The sequence below is a fragment of the Struthio camelus genome, chromosome 1 (genome assembly GCF_040807025.1).
Source record: "Struthio camelus isolate bStrCam1 chromosome 1, bStrCam1.hap1, whole genome shotgun sequence".
Taxonomy (NCBI): domain Eukaryota; kingdom Metazoa; phylum Chordata; class Aves; order Struthioniformes; family Struthionidae; genus Struthio; species Struthio camelus.
The window spans coordinates 216,731,621-216,757,667 of NC_090942.1; the positions used below are offsets into that span (position 1 = coordinate 216,731,621).

At 36.2% G+C, this 26,047-nt stretch overlaps 1 protein-coding gene across 19 annotated transcripts in view; it reads right to left on the bottom strand.

Annotated features, from left to right (window-relative positions):
* Positions 1-26,047, bottom strand: part of DLG2 (discs large MAGUK scaffold protein 2) — a 1,033,288-nt gene that overhangs the window by 245,672 nt on the left and 761,569 nt on the right. For all 19 annotated transcript variants that reach the window (XM_068930581.1, XM_068930580.1, XM_068930592.1 and 16 more), the window contains one exon: positions 3,390-3,458. In XM_068930581.1, the coding sequence (XP_068786682.1) occupies positions 3,390-3,458 (69 nt within the window). The remainder of the gene's footprint in view (positions 1-3,389; positions 3,459-26,047) is intronic.

The window sequence follows — 26,047 nt, forward strand, 5'->3', positions numbered from 1 at the left end:
TCCTGTTCAGAATAAAAATTCTTACCCTTAGTCATGGTTCAAATGCTGTTTATTTATATATCTATATAAAAATCTATATATATCTATATATAGATATATATATATGAGACACTTAGTCATATTGAGATATTACTTAGAAATTTCCATCCAAACACTCTCAATAAAATAAGCTGAAATCCCAGTTTCTAAGCAGCTCAGCAGAAGAGATGACTGGTATAAATGGTAGCAAGTAAGATACAGTTTAGTCCAAATGTCTACTGCAGAAAGAATAGCTATCATAGACCACTAAAATTATAGCTTTATGAAATAGTACTGCAGGATTTGCAAGTAAGAAGTTTTCATTTGCATCCAGTATTTTTCCTGTTTTAAATTTTCACATTTAAAATAAATCATTAAAACCATTTGAAAAAACTCAGATTAACAATATTTTCAACAGCAAACATTATAGTTTTCTTGTTTTTAAACCATGCAAACAAAACTTTAGGGAAGCTACCAGTGAAATTGTGCTAACATTAGAAAACACTTCTACAAACAATGATATCAAAGACCTGTGAAGTTCATGCCTTTATACGTATAATAAATCCATTCACCTCATGGGCAGTTACTAAACTCGAAAGGATATATGGCTTGAATATAAAGAAAATTTAAGCTTTAAGGATATCTTGATTTTTTTCATTTTGATAACCATTTTTTGCTACACGTGAACTCCAGAAAAGCATGCCTTAAACAATAAAAATTGCTTTTAAGTGTGATCACATTACCTTGGTCAAACAGCTATTACAGGTTTTTTTTTTAAATCTATTCTAGACAGCTCAACTATCACATATTCAACAAGGTGGAAAGGGGTAAATGCCAGTGAATCTAATTCTACCTGCATTTCTTTGTCCCTCCCATATTTCAGTTCTACTTAACAGGACCCAGCTATTCTACTACTTAAATGACTACACGGTCACATATAGCCAGCAAGCAGGCCACATATCTAAGCATGTGCTAGAAAGCCTCGTAGCTAAAGCAGTCACAAAGTGTATCTCAAAAGCTGTGTTATGAGTCACTTAAATAGAGGACTGATGGAAACCCAGTTCCTAAAAGAGAACAATAACTTTGTCTTGACCTCAAATTGTATTAATTATAAACCTATTTAGCAGCATGGACTTCACAAAAATATTAGCGTAAATTGAGCTTTGCTATAATGGAATATTTAGGGCTGAGCTGATTACTTATATTATATTATAAAACAGGCTAACAGATCCACTTTCCTATGTAAAACAAAATATAACTCAGTTTAAGTTGATTAGTAATAACTACAAGCCACGTATTCTTCTATCCCCCAAACAGCAGGAGATCTGCAGTATCAATTGCAGCTTTCTTGTGTGCTAATGAATCATACACAATATATGCAAGCTATCTGCATGGCCAGTACACATTTTGCAATTCATCTAAAAATTCATGTAGACAGATTGATTTTCTAACTCCAATAGGAATTTAAATCCACAGGGTACCTTATGAATTATGGAGTCCAGTAGACCAAGTCATAGACACCATAATACAATTTATTTCCTTAAATCTCAATTTCTCTTTTTTTTTTTTTTTTGGCCAATCACTGTTTTATTTGACAAGCTTGTTGTTGAAGCTTGTTTTTAATTATTTCTAACATCAATTTATTGATCAGTTGATTTGAGGAAGGGGCAGGGGGAGGCAATATGTACACGTCTCTCTGATGTCCCTCTGTGTTCATTAGAGAGAAGAAGAGAGAGAGAAAAACAAGTTCAAAATGAGGGTCGTTGAGCACTGGGACACGTTGCCCAGAGCTTGAGCAATCTCCACCTTTGCTGACAGTTGCAGGTCCACAGGACAACGCTCTGAGCAGCTTGATCTAACTTTGAAATCTCTGCTTTGAGCAAGGAAGATGGATGACAGACCTTCATGCAGACACAGGGGAATTGGAAAGTGTGCACAACCTCAGGCTTCATTTACAGAATTACCTCCTAGATGAAAGGCCCATACAGCTTAAGGACTCTCATATGGTAACTTCATTACTCTATCTTGTTTTCAGTGAAAAATTAATACAGCAGTTCCCATATATTTTAAATAAAAACTTAAAATAATTCCTAAATCTCTTTTTCCATTGCTTAAAAATACTTTCTTTTGATACTTGTGAAAAAAAAATCTGAGTTCGCTTAGGAGTGCATTTTTTGACATCTCTATCATTTTACTTTTTGAGTGCACCACAGTAAAGATGTAACATAAAACAAATTACAGGCAAGATAACATCTTTCCTGTGTGGAAACTTTGGATTCCCACTTTTATCACAGCAAATAAAAGCTTTAAGACAGGATCAGAGAGTAGTCAATGACAAGATATTACCCATACCTACAAAATATGTCAGACATTTCCACATTTTTTTCCAGGCTTAGGTTCATTGATTTAGGATGCCTCACCAAATCTTGTATTCTGGCCCTCAGGCACAGCACAAGTGAATCTTTTTCAACATGCAGTCATTTGGAGCCAAATTTTATTAGTAAATCCAAAAAATGAATTGATTTGTGTGTGTTTGTTATGAAAGGCAGAGATGTTAAAGAACTGGGGCAGGTAGTTTTAGTGGCTTGGACAGTCTAACGTAGCTCAGTTTCGAAAGCGTAAGAAAAAAAGGTCACGGATTACTTGCTTATTGGGTCTTTTGTACGCAAAAGAAAAAAGGCATGGGGAATCAAACCTAATATTTTCTTAAAGAGTATTTGGAAACTATGCAAGCCAATGCAACCAAAATTGGAGTACTTTAATGTTAAATACCAGCTTTTCTGATATCATAAAGATGCAAGACTGTCAGTTGCAGTTTTCAATTATTCTCATTTTACCCAATTAGTTTTGTTAAGATGGAGTCAGCTAAGTACTCCAAGCTAAGCTTCTGCAATTAATTTATATGTAGACAAATATATACATACACACATCATCACGGGATGTTTATTCTGTATCGGTCCTTCTACCTTAGTTTTGGACACTGTTAGCTTTGTTAAAAAGAGCTCATGCAAACATTAAGACAATAGAGTAAGCCTTCTGTGGGATTTCCGTGATTAGTGGGAACCATTTTACAGCTAACACATGTAAATATTAACTCTAGCCAAGTGGGGTGAACTGAAGCAGTGGTAGTCAGTATACCTCCATGACATATATTCACAGCTCCATGAAGGCCAAACCTTTCAATATAAATGTCTCAAGAGAATTTGTACTAATTTGAACTTACTCATATTTACGTGAGCATCTCACAGATTTAATCATTGTGGTATGCGATAATACCTGTCATTAGCTTCCATGTCTACATGGGTAATTCAGTTTCTGGCTTAGTGATATCTGAGAGCTCTACAGGCAGCTTCGACAGAGAATCATCTTACCCTTCCACAGAAATGGTCCGCTGTAAGCTCACTGTGGGTGGACGCGTTGCAGTGCTGTGCTGGGAATGACTGTATGACCAAGGAAGAATAGAGAGAAGTATTTGTTAAAGAAATAGAAGTTTCTCGTGTTCTTAACATCTCTAACAATTTAGCTAATACTAAAAGAGAAATAACAATTAGATTATTTTGTGTGTCCCTAATGCATTTTGACTTCAGTGATGCCGATCTATTCAAAAAAAAGGCTCAACCCAATGACCTGTTTTTTAATAACAAGTCTCATTCCTCATTAAAAACAGAGAAGGAAGAGAATAATTTTTCCTTATCTTTTCTCTTTTTAAATATACATATATAATTCAGGCACTTAAGTAACTTAGATTTTAATTGTTGTTCTGAAAAACATACATAAAATACAAAACTAATTTGAGAGTGAGAGGTATAACAGTAAAGCATGATATTCTCACTCTAGTTCTTAGGGTTTGCCAGACAGAATGCTTAGCGAAAGAGTACACGCACTACTTATAATTGCACCACAATGTACCTCCGAATTGTGCAAACTGCAACCGACATTCACTATGCCTATTACTTTTATCAGATTTTAGGTAGCTTGAGTTATTCCACATTAAAATTTTATCAACTTAAGACACAACATTTAGAAACAACATGAAGTTTTCAAAGGAAAATATAGCGTTTGTTAGAACTACACTAATAACCGAAAAATCATTTTGATTTTAAAGCCTCAGCTCTAATGGTTTCTCTTGTATGTCATGTTGTCATGACATACATAAGCCTCAGCTCTAATGGTTTCTCTTGTATGTCATGTTGTCATGGCTCAGGAACCTCAAAAATTGTTGCTGTCTTACATAAACCCAGTATATTATGCAGTACACATTAACTTCAGTACTGCATTATGACCTATAGACTATCATTGAATACCTTCATGAAAATATAAACTGATAGTAACAAAACATCAGTCAATGGCAGTTTGTTTAAAAAAAAAAATCAGAAGCACCTGGATATATTCTATGACTGGTTTAAAAGGCAACATTACATAGTGAGATCAAGAATTAATAATGAAAAGTACCTTTTTTAAAAAATTAGGCAATTTTATATCACTAAGTCTACTAGCCGCAGATTTTGTTTTGCCTTCAAACTTTGTATACAACTCAAGCTGTTTGTTCAGAAGAAATAGAGCTTATTTTCATTAAGAGTTAAGATATTCAACATTAGTGAGCAACATATCTATTTTACATGCATTTTCTTCTGTAGCATAGCCAATATTTGCTGTCTGACAAAGGAGATGTAATTTTTTTGTGTAGCATATAGCATTGTGACACATGACATCATGTCACAGGACAAACAAAAGATCTGCTATATAGCTGTACTTCCAGTTGGGACCATTATACTCTTGCTCCGTTCTAGGGAACTGCTGTGCTCATCCACATGCTGACTATTTCAAAAAGTGCGTGGGAAAATATATTCCCCTCACAAGAAGAACTACAGAGCTTTAATCTATTGTACCACAAAGCACAGGCTGTACAGAAGTATCAGGAGTCCCCTTTGGCATCAGGGTATGAACAGAATTGTTGCTCAGTTGGATGAGCATTGCAAATAATATTATACGAATATTGATAAAAATTTCACAATGAGTTTGCTTCTTGCGAATGACTTAGAACGTTTATTTTAAAACTACCTTCTTCTAGTGTTCATGCATCTTCCAAAACTTAAGGGTTACGCTGTGGCTTTTCTTTTGTCTCCTCTCCCTCTACAGAGCCGGAAAGGAATATATATCCTTACAGTCCCATATTGGCTTCCTATACTAAAAGGATAAGGGGTAGGAGAAGAACAGCCTCCACATGGAGCAGTTCCCTTGTACATACGAGAAGGAAGTGGCATAGCAGAGCCATAACTCCTCTCTTTTCGCCGTTATCACTTGTCTCTCCAAAACATTATTCCTCCAAGTTGCACCAAGAGATGCAAGAATATGGCTGCCACAAGGAATAAGAACCCAGTGGAAAGGAGGGAAGATAATGCATGTTGTGGCCCTCTAAGTTGCACTTTTGTCAAGGTCTGTTTCCAAAGAAAGCATGACAAAACCATGCCCGAGCTACACTGCTGATGCCAAATGCTATACGCTTTGTGGGAAAGAGAGATCTATTAACAAGACATGGCAAGGGAGCAACTGAATGATTGACCCAGCAACCTGGCTACACATTTCACAAATATCTGCACACAGCACACTGTAAATCTCAACCAAACCCTTCACTCTTAAGTACTGTTCTCCTATCTTTAAAAGGAACGCTGTCATAGGAAAAGGAAGCATGATTTGGCCCTTTTCCAGAAAAGAAAAAAAAGTAATCTATCACTTTTTCAAGATCTCTTCCTTATTAGAGCCATGGTATACTGTTACAAGCAGAGCTGCAATATTTATATCCAATCATGATTAACCAAACTGACTTGAATTGTGAAAGCATTTTTTCTTTTCCTGAAAAAGATTTCAGCATTGCCCTATTTTTAATACCAGAAAATTTATTTATAAAATTCTAACCAGCTTCAAAATGGAGAGCAGCTGTTAAGTACAAAAAGTAGATAACTTCCTATCAGCTACAGAAATAATAAAAAAAAAGGTCACAAAAACATCTTGGATAATAGACACTTGGTCTGACTATGTCTGAATATTGCACGTAAAAGAGCAGGCCACACTCACCAGAGTAATTTAGGGAATGCTGAATTATTGCTCCTGTACTGGAATGATCAAAATGAAGAAAGGGGCCAATATGATCCCTGTATTAGACTCTCAGTCCCCACCTTAACAGCAATGATGCATTTTACCCCTGAATTCAACTAACTTTGAGGATTGGTACTTTACCCAGGCTACTTAGTGTGAAACCTAAGGTTTATAACCTCTCAGACAGATCGCATTGTTTAAAATCATTTTGTCATTATATGATTCATGATGGCTTTCACAGAATCAACAAAAATTTCTAGTATTTTCAGAAGAAGTGCTGTTTGACACTGCACACTCTTTGCCATGGAACAAATTACCCCTCTGCATACATACTGACCTAGACCTAAAGCAGGCATTGTTTGCACTCATAAATTTATTCTTGCATTTCAATATTCATTGGACATCATTTTATAAATACAGGTTATTATTCTTTAAAATACATCATTACTATTTTCAAAGGTGGTCAAAAATACTAATTATAAACTTACTAAGTAAAAGCATTACTGGAACATGACATTGGAGCGACAGCAAACAACATTTCCAGAAATGATTAGGAGCACCAGGTTCCTAGATTTTGGGTGCCCAGTCTAAAATACCTCCAGAGCCGTGTTTTGCCAAAAGTCATCTATTTCAGAAAATAAGATGCGTAACATCTCGTCAGAAGAGCAGAGTACTCGGAACCCACTAAGCGCTCTCCGCACTTATAGGGGAATTCTTACCATGCCATCACACCTACTGGGCAGCTACCCCAGCGCCGTAATTGTTATGGCTGGTGTAGGAAGCAGCCACATCAACTTAACCGAAATGTTATCCAGAATTGGCAGAATGCAAGAAGATTATGCAGCGAGAAAAGCAGATTCATGAGAAAACAAAGTCCTCAACACATTTCAATGGTGGAGTGAAAGAAACTGCCTAGGATGGCAGCATTGTTTTCTATCAGTTGCACTATTAAGTAATATAATCTCATAACAAGTATGAATTAAAGCTGTAATTTCAATTCAGTATTTTGCTGAAATTATCAAGCACTTGAGCACTAGGTGTCATCAGTATCCCTCACTGGAATTACTACCTAGTTATGCAGAATGACACAAGGAACACTATACCTTATTCTTTCTAAGTGAGAAGCTCAAGTATCGGCAATATTCCCCTCCTTAGAGACCCCTTTCAAATACTAGATATTTACTGCGTACAGTTCAAATGAAGCCTTAGTCTCTCTTTTGCAAAAATAATTCTTAATTGGTGCTATGCAATCTCTTTTTTTGTGTGTCATTTATAAAACGTGATGCTCAGTAAAAGTTTATGCCTTTTAAAACATTGCTATGAATACCTTACAACTGAAAATCAAAACACAACTGTTAGATAGAAGTGGCTTTTCATTTGCAGACAGAAATAACGTTCTGATGTCGTTCCTAACTGACAAGCTCCTGATGACTTCTTTGACTTTTGCCAAAGTGGTGGAACCAGCAGAAATGCTTAACATACTTCTGCATGTGCCAAAGATCATGTACCACACGCTTTGCAGTATAAAGAAATAAAACATCTAATGAGTTACTGCCATCGACATTTTCCACAAATGACTGCTTAAACATTGACACAATTATATTGAGACATTTAGGCAAAAAGCACATTTTCCAACTCACAGATCAAAGTATTTAGAATCTTGGCACTTAGGCTTATAAAAATGCTACCCTTCATCTAAAGTATTACAGAATTAACTTCTTAATAGCTTTAATAATAATAATAAAAAAATTTCAATATACTATTCAGAAGTACTCCAGCCACCCAATTTGGGTTTTCCCTGAAGAAATGAATCTCATACACTCTTATTCCTGTAAAATATTACAGTTTTAACTTAATTCCATTTAATTTTAGTTCATTGAGACAATGGGAATACACTATTTGTGTAAAATGGTTTATATGAGCGAAGGAACAAAGACTGAGATTCTAAATACAAAGATAAAGGACAAAATAGGGAAGAAAAGACCTCATCTGTCTTTTTCAATGTGTTTACATTGTTGGTCTTTGTTTTAAACCTGCTTCTGAGGCAAGACCTGCTGTTTCATGTCTTTGTACAATACTAATAATAGGTAGAGCAGCCTGGTGTCGACATATTTTTGAAACTATTATCATGAAAATAACAATGGCAATAAGTGTTATACTAACAATAAGGGCAGCAGCCTGTCTCCTAGATTTTAATTCTTTTTGAGGCCCAGGATGCTTTAAATGCATTACTGCTGTGTGGGTGAGGCTGAAACTGGAGGTTGCACCATTAACCCTGCTTCCCTCTATAAGGATGGCAGACACTAATGCTGTCCCCTCACAACTGCTGTGACACTTTCTCCCATTCACCAATACATGACATACCAGTGACACCGCCACCTGGGATGAAAAAAAAAAACCACATTAGGGAAGTGTTTATTGTGTTTTAAATTTCTGTAATGCAATCTGGCAACTAAAAATAAGGAGTAACAAACATTATGGGATGAGACAGTTTGCTACACGACACTAATCAGAGTTCACCCATTGCAAGTAGAAAAAAGATGTTTCTACAACCTGAAACATTTATTCCCTTTTCTCTTTTACATTTGTAAAAGCAATACACATATTCTTTACACACAAGGTACTAGAAAAGCCATAAACTTTCTTCTCCTAGTCTACCTCCTACCAACAAGGAAGGGCTGTCCTCCATTTACCAGAACCCTAACTTAGGAATCCTTTTTTCTCCATATATCTTTGCTTTGACAAGTCAAAACTGATGGCTTAAAACCCTTTCCTTCTTTTGCTTCTTTCTAAATGTCTTTGCTTCCAAAATGAGTCGATTACAACTATTGACAAAGAATTTTCTTGCACTTTCTCCTAAAGATTTGGTGCTCTGGCTACTGCCCTAGCCTGGATAGATATGTTGACGAACACTGGTTTTCATCAGAAAAAAAGCACATTAGGGAAGTGGTTACTGTGTTTTAAAGGTACATAAAGGTACATACATGCAGAAGAAAGGTACATAAACTGCATTTGCCTATCAATACATTTCATGCGAAAAGAACGATATAAAACTAGAGCTCAGAGTTATTCTCTGCTATTCACAATATTAAAAAAAAATCAATAAATACAATACCCAAAAAGTTCCACCGAGGCAGCAGTAACAGAATTGCTAATACTGTTTGTTTTTATGATGTATTCTCAGCACTGTTTCTTATGTCAAAGACTGGAGGTAGCAGTGCAGTTGTTTATAAAGCTTCTAACCCTTTGCTTTGATGGATGTAAAGGTTTAAAAAGCAGCAAACTGGGCAGCATGCTTTAATTCCATTAATGTGGAATTTTAATTCAGTTCAGTGAAGTGAAACCTTTTCCTGATGCTGCCAACAGCTAAACTCCTAACTTAAATGAGGTTTTGCTTTCCTATGGGATTAATTAAAAGACCAGAGAGTGCTTTTTCAGTATTAATTTTATCTCAGCTACAAACAGCTTGCTAATAGGCAGTACTGACAGTTACTGACCCATAACAGAAGTATCAAACTAACCAAACAGCCTCCCATCAGAAGTAAATAGGAAGCTTCACAGAAAAGAACATCCAACCCTGCTACTTGCAGATCACCCTCAGGCAAAAGAGCCACACATGAGATGCAACATAATGTTTTCATGCACAGGCAAATCCAGCGGGGATTTTTTGAGTGAATTAGTAACTAGATCTCATTTTTTAAAATGGTATCTCAACATATTTTCTACAAAGAGCACTGCTAGGCTAAATAGCCAATGGAAGAAAGAAAAGACATGAAATGAAGCTGTGACTCTGCCTACAACCACGTAGAAGAAGGACTACGTTCCATCTCTGTTCAGGTCCTCTGGCCCACCTTCTCTCGAACAAGTGAAGTCAACAAGGTTGCTCACCTCTTCCTTATGTCCTTCCTTCCCCAAACAGGAGCCGAAGAGAAGTGCTTAGTAACATTCCCTAACTTAAAAGTTTCTGAGTTAATGCAACACTAAATTAGCACCATGGAGGAATATGGAAGAATGCAAGGAGAAACTGTGACTCAGAGGAATGTTTCAGAAATGCAGTTGTTCCTGGAGTTCAGCTAATCATACACTTCTGTTAGCAATGTTCCTAAGTCAGCACCTGTGCTCAAAGCAGTGAAACGTCCACTGATTCCAAATCTATCTCCTTACAGCTGAGGTAATTGTCAGAGGTGATGATAAGCTTTAAAATATACAAAAAATATGCTTATCTTAGAAGCAATATTCATCTTAGTCTGAAATAGAATATTTTAAACAGCTGAACAAATTTGGAACTGTATGTGTGGCAAAATGAAAATCTTTATCTAAGAATATTATTAAAAAAAAGTAGAGAGGTTGTATCGTTGGATAAAGTTTCACATGCAGTCTAATATTTACATAGGTAAATATAGACTAAGCCATGTGAAGAAAACAGTATTAAGCAAACTAGACATCTTGAATGAAAACTGTAAGAAAAATACTGTGGCAAATTGATATGGAATTAAGTGGAACATGTGCTTAAGGTGTATGAGACTTGTTTTAATGACTCAAGCATGGTAAATTGTTCTTTTGGGAAGCTATTCTGTTCCAGCCTTCGTTGTTAGGTACTGAATTCTACTTTATCATACTTTTTTTAATCTTTTGCTTAAATTCTTCCCTTTCATCCCACCTTTCTTCTTATTCACTAGTTTCCATGCTTATACCTTCTCCTCCTATTTTGAAGGAATTTGAGTTTTTAGAAGTGGGACATCTGAGTCTCCATAGCATTCTGTTGTTGAAAAAAAAAAAAAAAGTTTCAAGTTTTAGCCTCTGTTTAGCCTCCATTTTTTTTTAAATTATTGTTGTTTATATTACTGTAATGGATATGAAGAATGATCAAGGCTCCACCTAGGAGCTCAAATAATCATTGATGAAGTTAGTTTGAGAATTTATAACCGATGAGGACGGAGTTTTACTTATTAAAATATTTACAATAAGTGAAAAATGAGAGTAGGGTCAGGATGGAGAAGGGAAAAAGAGGGAAAAATAGAAAAGAGAACCTCTCACCTTCTCACTTGCTTAACCAATGTCACATGGAAATGATCCATGAACATAACAACTGAGTTTGACTTTAATTACAGTTGTGAAAGAGGATGCAGTGCTACCTTCCCTATTTAAATAGGGAACATTTTTTAGGAATGACAGAAAGCACAGCTTACCTGACATGCTTTGCATGGGCTCCCAGTTACCCACATCTCATGGCACCCTGGGTACCAGTGCCTGATACACTGCATAGCTTTCGATTCCTCATGGAGAAAGCGGCTGTCGCCTTCCTCCCTACTCTTTGACATGACGTGCCTATAATTCAACAGCACTATGGCTTTTTTGTCATCCTGCTGCACTCAAATGCCATACCTCATTTACTGTTTGCTGTCACTCCTAATTCTTTTCTGGCATTAGTCCTTTCCAAGCATAAGCGTTGCAATGAATAGCAAAGGGTATAAGAGAATGTGAGACAGCTTGATCTCTCTGTGGCAGAACAACAAGCGCTCTGGCTGGATAAAAAAAGTCAGCTTCACCAAAAGGAAAATACATGCTATCATCTGCATAGCAAAATGGCTGAAGCAATCAGGTTTTCTGTAATGTAGTAGAAAGAAACACTTACTTTGGAATAAAACATCTATTAAGAGTGTCTGGAGACACTAAATAATCAGAACATGCTGAAATAATTCAAAGGCAGAGAACCAAAGCTTGCAGCATTATATGGCTGGCTGGAGTCATTTAGTTTCTCACTCATTTTACACGTATCAGTATTTGCCATGCTTAATTTCAAATGCCATTACTATTCCTATTAAAAATGGAAAGCAATACTGTTTGCAGAAATATATGCACAATTTCTTTGGGTTTTGATGCACGTGAATAAGAGAAGTAAACACAAGTTTGCAAGTAGAAACTCAGATTCCCTGATTTCCAGACCTCTCCACTGGCTCCCTTGCCTTCCCATTGCACACAGCTGGCATAATTGCATTTACCCTCAGCGCCAAGAGGAGACTGTGGCTTACTGCCACTGCAGCTGAGCCTGTGCTGCAGGGCACTACTTCTGTCGGGGGCACAGGGGCTAAGCAGCATGGTTTCCATCAATAGCTGCAATACACCGCGCTCCTCGCTACCCCGTAACACTATGGGTGCTATATATTTCTAAAGCTGCATATTGCCTTCATAATGAAACACATTTATTTCACACAAAGTTCATTAGGTTTCAGTGCGAATAACAATACAAGCATCTGCATCAAAATCCCCTTCCAGGTCAAGCAAATGTGCAATGACATTAGGAAGGACTTGAAAAACTAGTTAAGTTCTAAGAAACTATGACTCACAAAGATTAGGTGGAAACGAAGGAAATTGTAGATGCTCTAGTAAAGACTCAGAGAGGCACAACAGGAATTCTGAACTACTGTAAACTAGTAAATTGCTCATATTGACACTAACAGCCAGTAAAAACTTGAATTTCAGACAGCATAATGACTAGAATGTTTAGATTAACTGAATTATTTTTGTCAAAGTTGAATTTCATAGGAGATGTGCTCAATGGAAGGATAAGAAAACAAACGGTTAAACAATCAGATATCAGAAAATTCTGGAAAGGCCTCGCATTTTCAGACACTTTTCCGCTACTGCCCTTGGAAGTTCATCTGAAGTTATAAATACTACTTGTAAGCATATTGACAGCTCCTTTGTTCTCAGGAATTAGAGACTTAATTCCAATCCAAGGTCCAAAAAAGGAAATATTACATGATTTTAACACAAAAGTCTGTAACAGCAGTCTTGCTACTAACAAAAGAGACAGAGTAGGTCTTAATGGTTACACTGACCTTTTGTAACATTGCATTTAGTGCTTAGGAAAGCTTAGCTTTGCTTTCTCTTCTGAAGGACAGGTGCACTGCTTTGCACTGAAGATGGCACTGTCCTGTGAAATTCATAGGACTTTCATACTGCGTCTCCTTTTTAAGAGTAGGGAAATAGTAGATAAGTAACACTAGTCAGAACTCAAATAGCTGTAACCTATGAAACTACTTTGCAGGGTTTCTCATCTATCTCCATCAAAAGAAAAATAAGAACATAAAGTTCTTCTCCCAGTAGAGTTACTCTGGTGAATTTTGCTCATTCAAGAGAAAGCATATGGATAATGACAATTAACTGAAGTAGGTTAAAACAGCAACAAAACATTGTCTGATGCCAAATCATACATAAACAAATGCTTCTACATCCCATGAGATTCTGTATCATTATATTTGCACAATAAAAATAATTCTACAGAAATTTAAGTTTTAATATTGTTTCTGTAGAAGGTCAAGTTAATTTTATGCAGTTATGAACTCTCTTGTATGCATTGCAATGAACTATACTAACGATCAAGGTGAAATAGCCAAAAAAGGAGTGTATTGAGCTTCCAAAGAAGTGGTTCATTAAAATAAAAAGATTGATCACAACAGAAAGAGCATTAAATTTTCATTAAAACCTAAAATACATTACAACAGCACACTTTGTATTGCAATTACTTCTGATGTAATGTTTACGGCACCTGTGTGATACCTTCTGATAATGTTCACCCTCCTCTTTGGATATACATTAGCTCTACGCAAGACAGCTGGGAACATGGGTTGGATATCTAAGTTCTCTTCACGGTCTAGAGGCAAGAATGTAATCCTACATAAACTGCTATTTAATCTCACTTTCTCTGTCTTTCAGACCAGCTCAGCATGCATGCGTGCATGTGCAGTTATATGAAACATAAAACCATAAATCCTAGAAAAATACACATTGAGAAAAACAAAAGTGCGAATAATGCAATAACAAACATGACATCCCAACAGAATACACACAAACAGGCCAATGAATGATAACTTGAAAACGCAAGATAAGTATAAGGAACGTATTGTCAACATGCAAGCTGAATCGTGAAGAAATTCAAGAGCTTAAGCTCTTCTGGTTCTAATCTCTCTTGTATATGAACAATGATTCACTGAATAATGATCCGTGTGTATCTTTTGAATTTGACATAATTTGGAGGTACTCAGCATTTCATGGGAAACATTCAGCTTGTTCACTGTCAGGACTAAGAATGAGGTACACATTTGAATCAACTACAAAAAGTGCCTACAAAAGCTATTACTCTTTATGAATCTGAGGATACTGATAGTGGGAGGGTCAGACATAAATATCTCCCATAGTGCAGCACTGTAATATTGTCCAAGCAAATTATTAATTCATTTTGCCTACCTTTGATTATAGGTCATAGACTAGATTAGATAAATGTTGGAATAGATTATTTATATGTTCCATTATCCCAGTTCTTCTACCTCTGCATTGACTGATAAAACATCATTTATGTAAAGTTGCTCATTAGAGTCATAATTTGAAGAGAAATTTGGCTATTTAGGAAAGAATTGTGAAATGGATCCAGGAAGAATTTTAATCTATGGTAGTCATTAAGGTGAATTGTTTAGTTACAAAGCCAATAGACAAATCAGTTGCGCAAAGCCATTTTAGAACTGGTTTTAAAAGATTTGTACCATTAGCCAGCACACTTACGTGACTGAACTAATAAACAGCCAATTTGTGAACCTTCTGGGAACCGATTTAATGTCATTATTACACTTAATAGCATAATCCTGGACCACAGCTTGAATTTTGTTCACTAAACTTTACAAACATTTCTTCTAGCTTTTTATAATTACAATCTTCTCATCTATCAGCCAAACCCAATATGGTTATTTTAAGCTTACTTTAATATGAAGGGTGAAGATGCTACCGTGCTTCTGCTACATTAAGCTTCCACTCCAGATGAAAAGCTATAGCTAGAAAAAAATCTTGGTTTTTTGCTTCCAGCTACTTCTCTCTCCAAGTACCTTTGTATTTTGGTTCCCATATGTTACTGGCCAGAACAAATTGCATTTGGTACAGGTAGAGAAAGAAAACAGTTATCTATGAGACAATAGGGAAGCACAAGGAAGCAATGAAGCACCTCAAGTTACATGCCATCAATAAACATGGTGACAGGTGGATTTATATCATCCAGTCTTACCAAGGACTAAAACCAGAATTGCATGGGCATTTAGCATTCTAAAAAGAATGGCCATGCCAGGAAGCTATTTCTGAAGATGGGCATCTTATGCTCATCTTTATCCTGTGCACGTGAGCTGTGCTAGCATTGCAGCCTTTTGCTTCATTTCCCCATGCTTTATTTTTATGGATGAAGTATTCTACTGAGAACTCTGCAGTCAATGAAACACTTCATACACAAAATACGGATGACTTGCTGATACAAAAAAACTGATGGTAGTATGAGGATAAGCCCATGCATTGGATAGCCATCCACATTTTCAAATCCTGCATCTGCAAGATTGACAGGAAATTCCATGGTAATAGGCTCTGTGTTTACAATTCCTTTGATAATCTACTTTATCTCAAGTTATGCCTCTCTTCCAGTTTATCAAGGATATCTACTATTAAAGCAAAAATGTGTTTAAATAGTCATATTTTTAGCCAGTGGAATTATCAAAGTACGATTGGGTAAATATACATTAAGAAAATCAAAGAGAGTTCTTTCACCAACAAGTTACTTTCTTCTGGGTATAAATCCTCACTTTTGTACCCAAGCTAAGGGGAACAATTTGATTGCTTGTTTTCTCCTGGCCTAGGGATAAGCTTGAAGACATTCTACACATTTAAGGCATCCTAAATTCATTTTAATTTGCATCTTACTATCAAACCTATGATAGTTGCTGCAGCTGCAGAATCCTTTTATATACCACCCAGAGATGACGACATACTAGTCTCATATAAAGACCTTTCCCTTTCAATGGCAACACAGAATGTATAGATTAGATCTGGAAAAAAATCATGATTTCAGTTTATCTACCTCACAAATTCCACTCTGGACCCATTAAATATTCCTACAGTACATGTTATGCTACGTAGTTATGCTCTTGTAGAGACCAGAAGTAAATTAGATCAAGACTCTGACAACAGCCAGCATGTTTCAGAAGAAAACATGGCATAAACTGTTCTTACATCAGGTCTCATCTTGCTCTCTACTTAGACTGGTTTAAACCTTGGGAGATGAAATGTTAACATTCTTTTAAAAATTTTTAATAGGTCCTATTTTAATTCACTTTGCTTTTTTGTTGCCTACATAAAGGTCCAGTTCCTTTAGAATACTACCAAGTTCCTGCACGGTTAGTGATTTAACCTGACTGTCAATACTCCCATCCATACCAAGATTCTAGACAGCACATGCGATATCAATGAGAATCATGAACGTAAACATGGGAAAAAATAATAAAAACAAAAATAAAAACACTGCCTACTTCAGATATCTTCTTAAAACTTTACTTTTTACACACTTTCACTGAAGGTGCATAATACGCAAAATGATTGTAAAGGTTTGATATGAAAGATTAACAATCTCCACACGCACTGCTGAATCTTAAATGTTAAAGCTAAGTGCTTGTCTGTGTGGTGCAATGAGAGTACTTATGAGAGTTAGTATCCTAACAAAATCTGTATGACTTCTGTTCCCAACAAATCTTCTTGTATAGCCAGCCACATTCTGCCACAGATACTACGTAAGTCCTACTTGCAGCTCTTACTTGCTGTATCGTGAACAGGCTAAGACTCTTGATTACAACTTGTGCAATGTTCATTCAGGTCAGCAATTACACATAGTGCTGATTACACCCAACTTAACTATTAATCAAGTTGGGAGTTTATTGGATGCGAAGCTAACTTGTCTAGAACTAGGTCAGAAGTATCTGAAGGGTCATGCATTGTGCTGCGCAGACACATTCCTAGTATCAGCTAGGACTACTAAGGGACACCAGTGCACTCTCCCCATATGGGCTTCACTTCAGGTGTGCATGCTGATATTTTTCCTCTTTATGCAGCAATAATCCACTACAACAATTTTCATGCTGCTTTTAGGGAAAGCTTTTCTTAAGGACACAATTATTGTTATTCAGAATTCAGATTTATCAGAAATCGCTGTAATCAAATGCAAAGTAATTTGTGGTGTGTAAAGCAATACGCACCAGTGCACATTCTGGAATTATCTTCTTTTCTCTATTACACTGTAGTGTACTCTATTACAATGTAGTGATTTCTACGGCATAAAAGCCAAGTCCAATAATGATCCTCAAAAGATATGGCATGCAAGTTCAATTATCTGTGAAATGATTTATTTTCTGCATGGAATATGGAATCATCCTGGAAAAAGAAACTGTCTTTGTGCCTCTTTGGGGACTCTACTGTGTCTGCTCTACTGTATTTTTTAACAATATTGAAATTTTAATTTTGAAATTCCAACTAAATCTTCCTCTCTTTCCCTTTGTCACTTACAAAAACATATTTTAACAACTTAACCCTTCCAATGACCTCGATTTTCATGCAGTGATAGCAGTGGTTTTATTCACTATTAGTATTATTTAAAAAAAAAAAATCAGATATACTGGATGCTTCTATGGCTTTTTATTAAAAATGAAACAAACACCTTTCAAAGAATAAATTGTTTAAGATCCCAAAACATTAACAGATTCTGCATGTAATTTTACAATGACAACTTAGCTAAATTTAGACCCAGCCCTAAAAGGTCAGTTGCATAAGTAGACTTTCCCAAAGTTCAGGAATGCTTAGAGCTTGTAACCCTTTCTGCACATGTGATGTGCAGCTCTTTCTTTCTTTCTCAGCAAAATCAAACTTACTTTTCCCATTAACTTCATATAGAAACTGCACCTTATAGTGACTATAGTTTAAGATGAACTTCCATGTCAGTTTGCCCTACTACTGCAAATTGGCCCTGAATATCACTGCGCAGATGAATATATGTTTTATCAGTGACAGTTTTGTCTTACGGTTTTCAGTGTCTCCTATAAAAGAATCACGTTCATGATTTTGCATTTCCTTTGTATGTGAGAAGAATAAATTAGCATGACTCCTTCTCCTCTCTCTTTTTTGCTTCCCCCCACCCCAAGAGCTATTTAATAGAGTGCACAACCAAAATGCTCTCATTCTTTAGAAACTGTAAAACACAGCAACTGTGTAACTTGGTCAAAACTTGAACTCTAAATGTCAACCTATCTATCTTCCCCTTTCACTGTGTTAGTTATAAAAACAAATTTCAGTATGTTAAAATTCCCAAGGACCTTGTTTTTCATTCAGTTTTGGTAGTGGTAGGAAAGATAACCTCTCTCTGGTGAGGATATTTTTAACTGTAATAATCAGGAAATCCAGAAAAGATTCCATTTTGAAGCTACTGGAAATTTTCAAGATTTGAAGCTATATTTAGACCTCACTGAAGGTTACATCATTATAAGTTGTCTACAGTAAAAAAAAACACAAAAAAAACCCAAAAAAACCCTGCATTTCTAAGTAATTATCTAATTTAGGTAGTCAAACACGAAGTAACTTCAACCACCTGAGAAATGCAATAATAGCTTTAAAATATTCCTCCTGAAGGACTGAGCTGCTATTTCTCACACCATCTAGGGAAGTGAGAAAATAGAGAGACAAGTTCACCAGACTGAAATTGCTTTAATTAGGAATTTAAAAAAAAAAAAAGCTAGTAAAGAGTTCTTGTTACTGTGTATTTAGACTGCTTTCTATTTGAAAATATAAATTACAGGTGAGGAGAAGGAAAATTCAACAACCAAACTGGGACACCGAATGAAAGTGCCATCATTTTCAAAGCAATTATGAGCTATGGAATTTAAACAGAGATGCTTGCCAATGTATCTTTGGCCTAAATTTCTTTAGCAGCTCATGTTTTAATTTCAAATGCAATTTAGATACTTCCAAACTTGTATTTTATTGGAAATCAATTGGACTTTGACTCATGAGTGCATATGAAAGCTCATCTTGCCTTTTAAAAGAGGCTATTTTGTCACTAGGCTAGTGAATCACTCAATAATTTTCAAAAATGTTATTCAATACTTTTTTATGTCTATTAAATGATACAAACATTTATCACTATATCTACATGAAAATAGATTTAAATCAATAAGAAAGAGTTCAGCAGTTCTCTCTATATTAAAATGAAAGCTTAAGCTAAAATAAGGACTGTGTTTATTCAAAGCCCACCTTGTATTTAAAAATATCTCACTAAATACAACCCTTGTACATAAACACACCATGTAGGTAAAGGAAAGTATGTTCAGTTTTGCATCATTTTGTTTTTATTTTTGCTATTTTCATAAACCAATCTGTAGTATTTGTGTTGCCAGATTGAATCAGGGAACAATGTACAGACCAAAGCCTCTTCTGAGACTTTCAGGCCAGCTCAAATTCAGATAAACATCTTAAACCAAGTTTTAATGGTTTGCCTATCATTACTCATATTACATCACAGTCTGGGCAAACAGGTGGTTCCAGTTGTAGAGCTGATATTTTCAAGGAGAAAAAATATTTTATTAAAATAGGAAAAGTGATGAATAATGATAAATAAATACTGCTGCAGTAACATGAGATGTATATGACCAGATCCTAATGATAGTTGTACGTCCTTTCAAAAAAACAAAGAAATGGCAAAAGAATCTGTTCCCACTGTTTTAGCCTTTGATTACTGAACTCAATTTTCTCTTTTACCATATGAAATCGTTATTATCCTGGACCTCATAAAGCTCCAAGGTACACTCTGACAGTGAGGGAAAAAAATCTGAAAAGAAAAATATGTAGAAATTTTACAGTAAAGTAGAATAAGGAGATGGATCCCATAATCTCAGGAGTTTTTTTTTAATCTCTGATTTCTGTGTATGTGACCATTCTGTTAACTAAAATTATAATCTTTTAGGATAGAGGAATTAAAGTACTGTTAAATCAGTAACTACAAGTGATGAGGAATTACTTTAAATGTCTCCTTTATACTGGAACACCTTCCACAATGGTATCCTCAAAGCACCTTACAGTATCGTTGATCTAGTGTAGACGCAGAAAAGACTGCCACCTTGGGAGTCCTACACCACATGCATATTTTGAGACAAATCTTGTCTAAAGTCAGACCTTACTTGACTTAGCAAAACCAAAAGCAACTGACATATTTGCAAGTATTTACATATGTCAACAGAAATACACGGTGATACTTAAATACAAAGTTATTTAGGGGCCTGATTCAACTGATACATTTACTCCAGTGAAATTACTGTGGTGTAAAGCAAGCCTAGCACAGGGCTGAGGTAAGGCTCATTATCATTGTCATTATAATTCTCTAGCATTTCAATGGCAAATTACATATATGTAATTAGAGGTCCCACCTGCTTTCAGTGATGCCCCCTATCACTCCACTTTATACTAATGATCACTCTTTGTTATGCAGAGCAGAAAATCATGTATATCTGCACCTGCTGGAAATATCTTCTGACTGTGAGGGCTACTGTTAGAGCCTTTGGATACATGTCACATATTTCACAACAGAAGAGAATTGAGGGAAAGGTTTAATTTGCCAAGGGTCACATGATGTATCACTGATATGGGCAAACTGCTCAATTCCCAGCTCTTTGCTGTACCTCTAGGCTTTCCTACTCTTGTGTGCAGCTACAACCCTGAAAATTATTCTTCTTCAAACAGGTAGAGCACAAGTAACCACAGGGTAGCTTTATTTACCCTGTCTTCACAGTAATGTGACTTGATTTCTAAGCTGGAAGATCTCTCTCCTGGGCTGAAAAGAGTAATTTTTATTCCAGGTTAAATTTATTCTTGTTTCTTCTTATGAGCCGAGAGTCTGGTAATTACTGTGACAGATGTAGCAATGATCTTTATGACACGGGAACTTGTCCACAGAAATGAAACTGAAATCTCCAAACTAATTTCTCATATTGGCCTTTTAGACAGTTGTCAGGTAAGAATTGTTATTGACTTTCATCACTTTGGACAAGATTTGAATTAGTGAATGGCTCCATTAAGTTGTTGTTATAGCAGTCCTGCGTGGAGTGACACTTTCTGTCAAGGATTTTGTCATTTATTCTGAATACACCCAAACCAGACATGGAATCAGTGTTAAAACTGTGCGTTTATATTCCTCTGAAGCCTCAATTCTGCACGGTATATAACCAGTGTCTGTGCTGTAACCAGTGCCAGCTGGGTGAATGGCATCCTCTGAAGCAGGCACCAGGCAAAATTCCTATTTTCAAGCTCGTGCTCCACCTCACCTTCCCCCCTTCTCCCCCCAAATGACTGAGGGCCCTGGCCAAATTCCTCAGATAGGAACCAGTTAAGAGTAGCCTGATACTCTTCTAGTCTCCTGGATCCAGCCTTCCCCACTGCTCTAAAAAAAAAAGCATAGGAACTGGCGGTTGATACTTTGGGAGTGTTTCCTATGCATTACTTAGAGACTGACTTTCAGAGCTTGATTATAGCCTTGGGAGGGAAGGTAACATCCTTCCTTAGTTCCAAAATGTCTCTCTGTTTGTAATCATAGCAGGAAGCAAATTTTAATATACGTAATTTATAGATGTTTTCTTAGAGAGAACTAACTGATATTGTTTCTTCTTTAAATATATTGTAAGGAAAATATTGCTATTTAACTAAACTTTGTTAATATTTCTGTCCCTTTTATGAGCTAATAATAATCTACAGCTTAATTTCCATGGAAGCAGAACATGAACAAAAGTAGATATATAGCACAAGAAAACACTCTGAAAGTCAAATAATACATTCCTACAATATGAAACATTCCACAAATGAAGAGATACAAATGACTTAATTTTTCATATTAAAAATTTTCATTCATTCTACTTAATTGTATTAGTTATCCTTCTCAATATAACTGGGTAAGAAAATTATTTTACTGGTAGATAAAGCAAAACAAATAGAAATATGTGATTTACTGAGTGAAATTAGTCAGCAGCACGGCTGGAATTAAAGCCCAGCAGCTCTAAGCAGAAGCATCCCATCTTAAACTGAAAGGCTGTTGTAGCTTCACCTAATTACACACTTGAACTCTGAAGGTTTTGTGCCTTTACAGGTTAGGATTCTCCTGCAGTCCTCTCTCTGATTTTTTAAAAGGTGCATCTTCATAATCACTTTAATTAATAGTGTTCAAAATAGAAAACTCATCACTAAAACAAAGAGCATAAGACTGCCAATTTGTATATTTATAACGTTTATGTTTATTAGGTCAGAGATTCATCCATGCAAAATAATATGAAGGATGAGGCTGAAAGGCAGTATCATTTTGCTTTGATTAACTACAGTAGTTTTATCATGAATCATTTACTTCAAGAAAAGTGGACAGGTGAGTCAGGTTTAAGAAAGAAATCATATAAAACTGTTCCAATTTTTTAATGTAGTAATTAAAAAATGATAAAGCTATGACAAAAATGATAAAACAGAAAGAATTTGTATCATTTCCAAAAGATCCTAAATAATTTAGGGATCTCAAGGGTCTGATTCAAAAGCAGGGACAATCTACGCTGAGATAGTCCAGTTGTGGAGAGTTAATCAGCACAGTTCATGTTGATTTTGTTTTGCCTTTTAATATAAAACCATGAAATAAATGTTGCAGTTCTGGAGCTGTGTCAGAGGTAGCATAACCCATCCAAACATAACGGGTAGCTGGATGTATCCGAACTGTGTCTTTTCAACCACTGCAATGTATGCTGCTCCCACTTGTGAGTCAAGGCCTCCAAGCCAATTTTCAGAAATGTCTAGGTTTCAGAGTTAAAGAGGTACTTGACATTCTGAAGATGTAGTTTAGGGTCATTGTACTTACATGTCTAATTCCCACTGAAATCAGCAGTTGCAAGAGGATTCAATACCCATCAGTGTGAACATCAGTATCCAAGCCAACCTCTGTGATGACTAGTGTAAGCTCTTAAATTGCTCTGGTATCGACATTCGCTCCTTAGTGTGCCTCTGTCCCTGAACACCTAAACATGTACAGATAAGCCTCAAAGACATTTCTCAGAAAGAGAAGTCATGGTATTCATTTTGGAAACGCACCTTATGGTTTTAGAGAACTACTTTACCAAGAGTTACTTTAAACACATACGTTTTATTTTCTAAAGATGTTCTTTCTTTGTGACTATAGCATTCATTTCCACTGACACAAAACAAGTTGAACCTCAATGATTCTTATTTTGCCGTTCAAAACGCACAAAAAGAATTGGTATGTGCACTTATTCTTTTACGCTGTCATTGAACACTGCTATTTAGCAGTACTAGTTCACTGTACAGACTCCATTTTTCTTCACTTGGATTCTGTAAGATGATCTATTCAAAAACTTTTCAAAGGTATTATAACAGGCAAAATTACAAATCTGCCCCACTTCTGGGTTTAAATATTTTGATTCATTTGCCCCAACCAGAATCATTTCTAATTTTGTAATCATCATTTGAAATCTTCTCATAAAACAAGCAAATGAATATGATTAAAAAGAGCACATTTATTTTAAATTCAAGAAGGCAGTTGTGTTTATCTAGGGCAAGTTGCAGATTGAATTTCATAAAATCTATTTTTTTTTACTGCTTGCTTGATAGCTCCCATCTTCAGGTTGTCAGGCATTTCAAAAAGCTTGAAATATGGCTAGATGTGTTTTTGGAGACAAAATTATCATACCAAAAAAGTGGGACTGAAAAGGGGAAGGAGAGTCTCCTGTACAATGTGAATTTCAATAGCGATGATAGGAGCTTCACTGGAAGGCACCCTTGCCATAAGTACAGTTATATGCATCACTTTGACATTAGGCTTGTTTCCATCAGGAAAATTATTGTGAAGTAAAAAAGAAGCACAGATATTAACAAATCAGAAACGACACTATAAAAATAAGTACCAGAGAGGCTCACCGTTCACACCTATTGCTTTTTTAAGTGCAGTTACCTTAGCTCCCCGGTAGGATCAGTGGAAAGAGATCAGCACCTTCCCACTGTTGTCCCTTCACTGGCTATGGAGGGATCCCAGGGATCCCTAAAATTAAGTGAGATGATCATAAGCAGTAACACTCAGCATTGCAGACATGCCTACTGGATTGTAGGGCCCCTCTTGTGCTTGTGTGGGAGCTGTGGGAGTTTATCCACCAGCAGCCCCATCGATTACCACAATTCTGGACGTTGTAGATTCCTTAGCCATATGTATAGTATACATTTCAGCATTTCTATTTTTCAGCATTTTTATTTGTGTAGTTCTTTAGATTTACATAATGCTCAATTACCACTGAATATGTATGAAAATATCATGCTGTTTTCCTCAGGAGATTTTGCTCTAACCCTGTGCCAGTATTATCTTCTCTTTCTAATCCTCCCTGGTGAAAAAGTGGTGATGGCCCAAGAAATGACCTCATTAACACCATTCATCAAATCCCTTAAAATCATTCAGGGAAAAAAAAAATTATTAAATAATAACACAAATTGCTTTTAATAATAGTATGCAAATATCTCAGATATCATTAGTTTTTAGAGTAGCTCTATGAGATAATTATTAAACTCATTTCATAGACTGGGAAAACAAAGCACAAAATAATTAACTACCTTGCCTAAGACGGCAGATCACAGTCTCAGCCAGGACTGGGGCTAGCTTCAAGAAACTAATCTTGGTTTGAAAAGCAAGTCAAGTATTCCCAGTCCAGGCACCCAAGCACCATAGGGAAGACCTGTGAATTCACAGAAGCTAGACTTAAGCTGAATAAGATTTTAACATATTTGTACTTTCTTGGGGGAATCACATTTCCAAACTTGTCTCCCATGACTATGAAGTCTAAAACCCTACCCTTAGTTCCTCCACCTATATGAAATCAAAAATAGGGACAGGCTCGCATGGCTTTGTGATCAAAGGCTTAAATAAAAAACAAACAGAATTCTCTGGACAGAATTGAAGCATTTTTGAAGTACGTCTATGCAACGGTGAATGTGACTGACATTCTCAGCGGAAAGGCTGGGAACATATTTCTTGTTACATAACTCAGAAATGAAGTTTCTTGTTTGTAGAAAGTGTGTTATATCCGTGAGCTGCAATTTTCTTTTGCTGCCGGCAACCTTCTCATCATACATTAATTGTCACTAATGGCAGAGGCCGCGATATGAATAGCTTGCATCCTTTCTCACTTGGTGCTCTCTAAGGAAAACTTACTACTCCTAAATTCTGTCTTTACTTTCTCCACAGAGCTCTTGCCTTCAAAGGGACAGATTTTCAGCTGCTGCACACAGACAGAGCCCTGTTAATATCAATTCACATGAAATAATAATTCAATCTAGAAACAAATTACTTTTATCTTAAAATGGGAGGATACTGTCCTTCACTTCCAAACCTCTCAGAAGCGGAGACAGACTATCATAAAAACAAGGCTTATAAACTAGAATTTATTATAGACAAATAGGGCTTTGGCCTATGAATTCTCTTTGCCTATTAAGCTAATGACCCTTGACAAAGCCATCATCTGAGGTCTAGCTGACAAATTGTCTGGAGCAGCAATTTGAAGGGTGTTGGCTGTCTTACAAGCATTTCAATTGGAAGGAGAACGTGGCATCATGTTCCTCCCTCTCTGGAAGAGCTACTTGTTAATCTAAACTTCTCACAATTCACCAGCAGATTCTCCATATTGAAGCACGTAGATACTACAATGATGACAGTTACCAAAATAAGCAGACCCCTGCCCCTTCCTCCCCAGACCTGAGACTGATAAACTAGGAAGAAAAAAATCCTCTCTAGGAAGCCTGTGGGAGGACAGGAATCATTTTATATTTGACTGGAGAGCAAGGAAATTTACAAATGGGAGGAACAGTGCTTTGAGGAATTCAGGTGAAAAAAGGGAGACTTTTCAAAATACTTGGAGGATACAATATTTAGAGGATTGCAGTCTAGTTGGAGGTGCAGGTGCAGTCTAGGTGGAGGCCTGTAGCTAGTGGTGTCCCCCAGGGGGCAGTCCTGGCTCCAGTCTTGTTCAATATATTCATCAATGACCTGGAGGAAGGCAGAGTGCAC